This window comes from Helobdella robusta, assembly GCF_000326865.2.
Source record: "Helobdella robusta unplaced genomic scaffold HELROscaffold_110, whole genome shotgun sequence".
Lineage (NCBI taxonomy): Eukaryota > Metazoa > Annelida > Clitellata > Rhynchobdellida > Glossiphoniidae > Helobdella > Helobdella robusta.
This window is the reverse complement of record NW_008703618.1, coordinates 38,161-43,641: the sequence shown is the minus strand read 5'-3', so window position 1 is coordinate 43,641 and position 5,481 is coordinate 38,161. Positions and strand designations below refer to the sequence as shown.

General features: G+C 32.3%; 1 protein-coding gene across 1 annotated transcript in view; it reads left to right on the top strand.

The window, feature by feature from the left end:
* Positions 1 to 1,111: 1,111 nt before the first annotated feature.
* The window catches only part of HELRODRAFT_183524 (hypothetical protein), a gene marked incomplete at both ends in the record, with an annotated part of 5,893 nt that continues 1,523 nt past the window's right edge, over positions 1,112 to 5,481 (top strand). The window contains 3 exons of the mRNA XM_009013124.1: positions 1,112 to 2,410; positions 3,588 to 3,592; positions 5,092 to 5,200. Of these exons, the coding sequence (XP_009011372.1) occupies positions 1,112 to 2,410; positions 3,588 to 3,592; positions 5,092 to 5,200 (1,413 nt within the window). The remainder of the gene's footprint in view (positions 2,411 to 3,587; positions 3,593 to 5,091; positions 5,201 to 5,481) is intronic.

Here is a 5,481-nt window from a genome sequence, read left to right as displayed (position 1 = left end):
GTTCTACTAACTTAAATTCTTTTATATTTGAGCTAACATATTTTAATTAGTTTAAAATTCTGCTACTTTTAGTTCTTACTAAAGTTTTACCAATTTCTCAAACTCTTAATTTATTTAGAGATTTTTATTTTTTTTTTATTCTGGTATGTTTCATTCTTCTCGGATTCATAGAGTTGCTAGGTTTTTTCATCTACGTGAATCAATATCCTTTTTTGATGATTCTACTCTTCACCTGCTTGTTATTTCATGAATTTTATTTATGATTGGTTATTGTGATTTGCTCTGCTATGACCTTCATAATTCTTTAAAAAAGCTCTTAACTCTGCTGCTCGTCTAGTTGCTCGTGCTTATATCCTTTCTCATACATCTCCATTTCCATTAACACTCCATAAAATATGAAATTTTTTTAAATTTCCACATTTAAGTAAAAGTCAGAGTCGAAATTATTTCACAAATATTTATCTTAACTTCTGTTAAACACTCTTATGCATGTTTGTTTGTTTGTTTGTTTGTTTGTTTGTTTGTTTGTTTGTTTGTTTGTTTGTTTGTTTGTTTGTTTGTTTGTTTGTTTGTTTGTTTGTTTGTTTGTTTGTTTGTTTGTTTGTTTGTTTGTTTGTTTGTTTGTTTGTTTGTTTGTTTGTTTGTTTGTTTGTTTGTTTGTTTGTTTGTTTGTTTGTTTGTTTGTTTGTTTGTTTGTTTGTTTGTTTGTTTGTTTGTTTGTTTGTTTGTTTGTTTGTTTGTTTGTTTGTTTGTTTGATTGTTTGTTTGTTTGATTAATTGATTCGCCTGACAATATTTCAAGTTTTTAAATTTCCATATAAAATTTTAATTTGAATTTTTAAAACATCGAAACCTTCCTTTATCAAACTTTTATATGAAAGATGCTCATAAACTTGTAGACTTTTTCTATTAGTTGAATGGTAGGTTTCACTTTTTAAAATAAATAAAAATTGACGCGGTTAAGTAAATTGATTTAATTTTTTATGTCAAATCTATTTTGTATAATTATTACTTAATTATTTATTATTTAAGAATATATTATTTAATAATTTAATTAGCTTGGCAACACTTTCAGCCACAACCATCCTTACTTTAAAAAGCAGAACTTGCAATGAACCAGAACTTATTCAGCAGTAGTAACGTCAGCAGTAACAACTTCAACTGGATCATGGATTACACGGCAGCGTACAACAACACCATGCCTCTCATACCTGTTTACAACAACTACAACAACAACCACCATAACATTAACGAAAATTCTCATCATCATCAGCAACAGCAACACCATCCGCATCATATAGATTACGACAACATCGACAACAACAACAACAACCTGGATAAAGCAGGTACGCATCCAACGACACAATCCATGGATTACTACATGCGAACAATTTCTCCTTACGACAACAACAACAACACAACAACAACAACAACAAACGCCATCAACAGCAAATTCCACAACAGACTCTCCCACTTCGAACCATCCATCCACCATCAGTACGACATCCACTCGCATCACCACTTTCAAACATTCAACCAATCCTACCACGCCGACTACCACCACCACCACAACACCAACAGCAACAGCGGCAACATCTACCACACCAACCACCACAACCACATCACTTCTCCGCTACTTCCGAATGACCAGGAAAACTTGAAGTTATTAAAGTACAACACCTTTCTCGGCTACCACTACGGAACCATCAGGAACCATACAAGTTTGAACGACTGCTCACCTACGGATGAAAATTTGAATGGTGACTGTCACGAGGAATCTAGCAACAAAAATAATGAAGTTCCGAATGTTGCACACAACAACAACACACCACACAACGAGGCGGCGGCACACGTTATTGAACCAACTGCCAACGCAAGCAAGATCAACAACAACCACTTCAACAACAAAAATTTCGCTATCGAATATTACAGAGCGAAGCAACTAAAGCATTGCTACAACAGCGTCAACTGTAGCGAAAATATAAACATCATCAACAACGTCAACAACAACAACAATTCTGACATGAAACCTAAACTAAACAACGACATCAACATTGACCACAAATCTAAAACATCATCTCCAAAAACAGAAGATCTATCAACATTATCAACAACGAAAGTTGATAGCAACAGTTGCGATGATAAAGTATCTCCAGCAAACCACAATATAATTGATGGCAACAACAACAACATCAACAACAACTCACCTTCCAAGAAATACATAACAACGTCAACAACCTCTCCCAACAACAGCATCCAGAACTTGAACAACTACTTCCACTTGAATAACGTCACATCATTCAAAGACCAACGACATATTGACAAAAACAACAGCAACAAGCAGCAGCATCACTACAACCCAAACATCCTTGATTACAACGATGATTCGATAAAAAACTGTCTTCCAAAGGTAAGCGTTTCTATCAATTTCGTAAGTTTGATTGTCGGCTGGTTTGGTTGTCTGCTGTTGGTTTCAGAATCTTGCAAATGATGTCTCGACAACTTCTCGATTAAACAGAGATATTGTATACTTACTCTGTTGTTACTCATTTAAAGCGACAATGATTGTATTAATTAACAGATTCAACTTATCAAATAAATTAATCTAAAAACTAATAAATTTATATATTGCCTATATAATATATAATATTATGTCATATAATGATAGGGTGATACAGTTTGAGATGTTTTTTTTATATCAATATATAAAATGCTCTGGCGAATGAATACATATATGAGCGTTGTTTTTGAAAATGTTATGGTTTTTTTTAAACTTGTTTTTACTTTCAAAGCACAAAACCAACCTCCCTCTCTCATTCTCTCTCTTCCCCCCTCTCTCTTCTCCCCTATCTCTCTCACTCTTTATCTCTCTCTTATTTTTTTCTCTCTCTCTCTCTTTCTTACTTTAATTATATCACATTTAACCATTTTCATAAATAACAAAAACGTGTGAGTGGCGGAAAAAACAAAAAAATAATGTTATCATCGATGCTTTTATTATTCTTTTTTTTATTATTATTACTAATATTATTAATATTTTTGAAAATAATTACTCGTATATAACAAGTATTTAATTGTGATTCATCTCATGAAAACTTCTTCTATTTTGCCGTCATTGTGGGTATGATAACCAGAAGAACCGTCACTACAACAACATCATACCACCACACATTATCACCGATCTACATCACACCACATGACGTCATCATCATCATTTTTATCAGCGTCATCATCATCAAAATGCATTTATTACGTGTGTTTTCATTATCTATCCTTTATCATTTTCATCCTCTTTAAAAATCATCACATTCATTTTGTCGGTCTTATTGTACCTAACGATTAAGTATAATAAGATTAAGTCTTAATCTTTATCATCATCTATCTATTCTATCTACTGCCCTATCATTATAGGCATTATCTTCATCATCTTCTTTTTTGTCATCACCATCATCATCATCATCATCACCATCACCATCATCGTCATCACCATCCTTGCAATCACCACCATCATCACTATCATCTTTTTTCTCATCATCATCGTCATTATCATCTTTTACCCTCTTCATCATCCTCACACCATTCATTAGCACCAGTTCGATTGAAGGAAATAATCTAATCAGTTAATTTCATTCGGTCAGCCAGCACCTTAACACTTCTCTCTCTCTCTCTCTCTCTCTCATTTTTTCTCTCTCTCTCTTTCATAATGTTTTTTTTTCTTTGTTTCTCTTTCTTTCACTTTCACTCCACTTTTTTCATTCTTTTTTTGAACAATAATTCTTATTCCATAATTTCGTTGCTTGTCATTATTTTTACATGTCGCGATTTAAATTGTGTTGTTGTTTTAATATGTCTTTTGTTGTTGTTGTTGTTGTTTTAAGATGTGGTTGTTGTTGTTGTTGTTGCTGACGAAAGCCTGTTAAATTTTGTTTGCTGTAAATTAAAGATGCATCCATCCGCAATGAAAATTCTTTCCATAGAAAAATAAGTAAATATTTCATCTCCAGTATGACGTCATTACATTGTTAGTGCAGTATCACATGACCACATTCAAACCATTACATCATGACATCATTACATCGTCACATCATCACACCATCACATCATTACATCATCACATCGTCACATCATCACATCGTCACGCTGCTCATATCCCGACTGACTATCTCACATCGTCAATGTCGTTCAATCAACCACCATGATAAGAAACTCCACTTGACATTCAAATTGAACTTCAACTCTTATTATTATTATTATTATTATTTATTTATTTACTTTTATTTATTTATTCACAAAACTATCCAGAGGGCCAACAGACAACTTACCCAGAATAATAAAACGAAAATCTGATTTCCACAAAAAAATAACGTGACGTCATGAAAAATGTACAGATCTATACAAAAATTATTATTATTATTATCATTATTATTCTTATTATTATATATAATAAGACTCGTTAAATAAAGAGCAATGATGACTAACTATGATGATTATGATTTTGTTTAAATTTTACTTTAATTTAATTTTATTTTAATCATGACTATTTCTCTATTAATTAATTGATTAATTAATGACATTATTATTATTATTATTATTATTATTATTATTATTATTATTATTATGCGATTTACTCCGAATTTCTACGCGTGCAACTAGCGAAATGTTCAGACAAGTTTTGTAACGCGTATTTAGAGCATTTCACTTTTCAACGCAGCGATTGACTATCTTTCTTCATTTTTTATTATTTATTTGTTTATTAACAAAAAAGAAAATTAAAAATTAAAAGAGAGAGAGAAAGATAGAGAGAGAGAGAGAGAGAGAGAGAGAGAGAGAGAGAGGAGAGAGAGGGAGAGAGAAAACAACAGAAAAGAAATATAGAGAAAAGATAAGAAAAGAAAAGCAAATTCAACTAGACAATTTTTTCATTGAAGAAAAAGTTAACGTGGCAGAATAAATAATAGAATAATATTCATGAACTGGAAACCTCCCAAAAAACTTCTTCAAATGATGAACTGCATTTTCGATACCACATCTGCACATGCTATTGGCTTAAACTTTTTAAAACTTCACCAAAAAACTCACCCCAAAATTTAGTTGGCTGGATTCAAATTTTAAATTTATAGTTTTCATAGTATTGGCAGCAGAAAGATACTTTGTTGCAAAATCAGCTGCTAGTGAGATGAGGGGAGTGGCCAGAGTAAGGGTATGCTGGTAATTGAATGCACTTTAACGTTTGTCCCTCTGTGTGCGTGATGCTACGTGTGCGTGATGTTGCGCGTGTGTGTTGCTGCGTGTGCGTGTTGTTGCGTGTGTGTTGCTGCGTGTGCGTGTTGTTGCGTGTGTGTGTTGTTGCGTGTGTGTGTTGTTGCGAGTGTTATTTTGTTTTTTAGTTTGTGAGTTTTAACCTTGTAAATGAATTAGGAAAAATTTGTTAAAAATTTGTGGAAAATTATTTGAAAAATTGAAATTAATTGAAAAATTAAA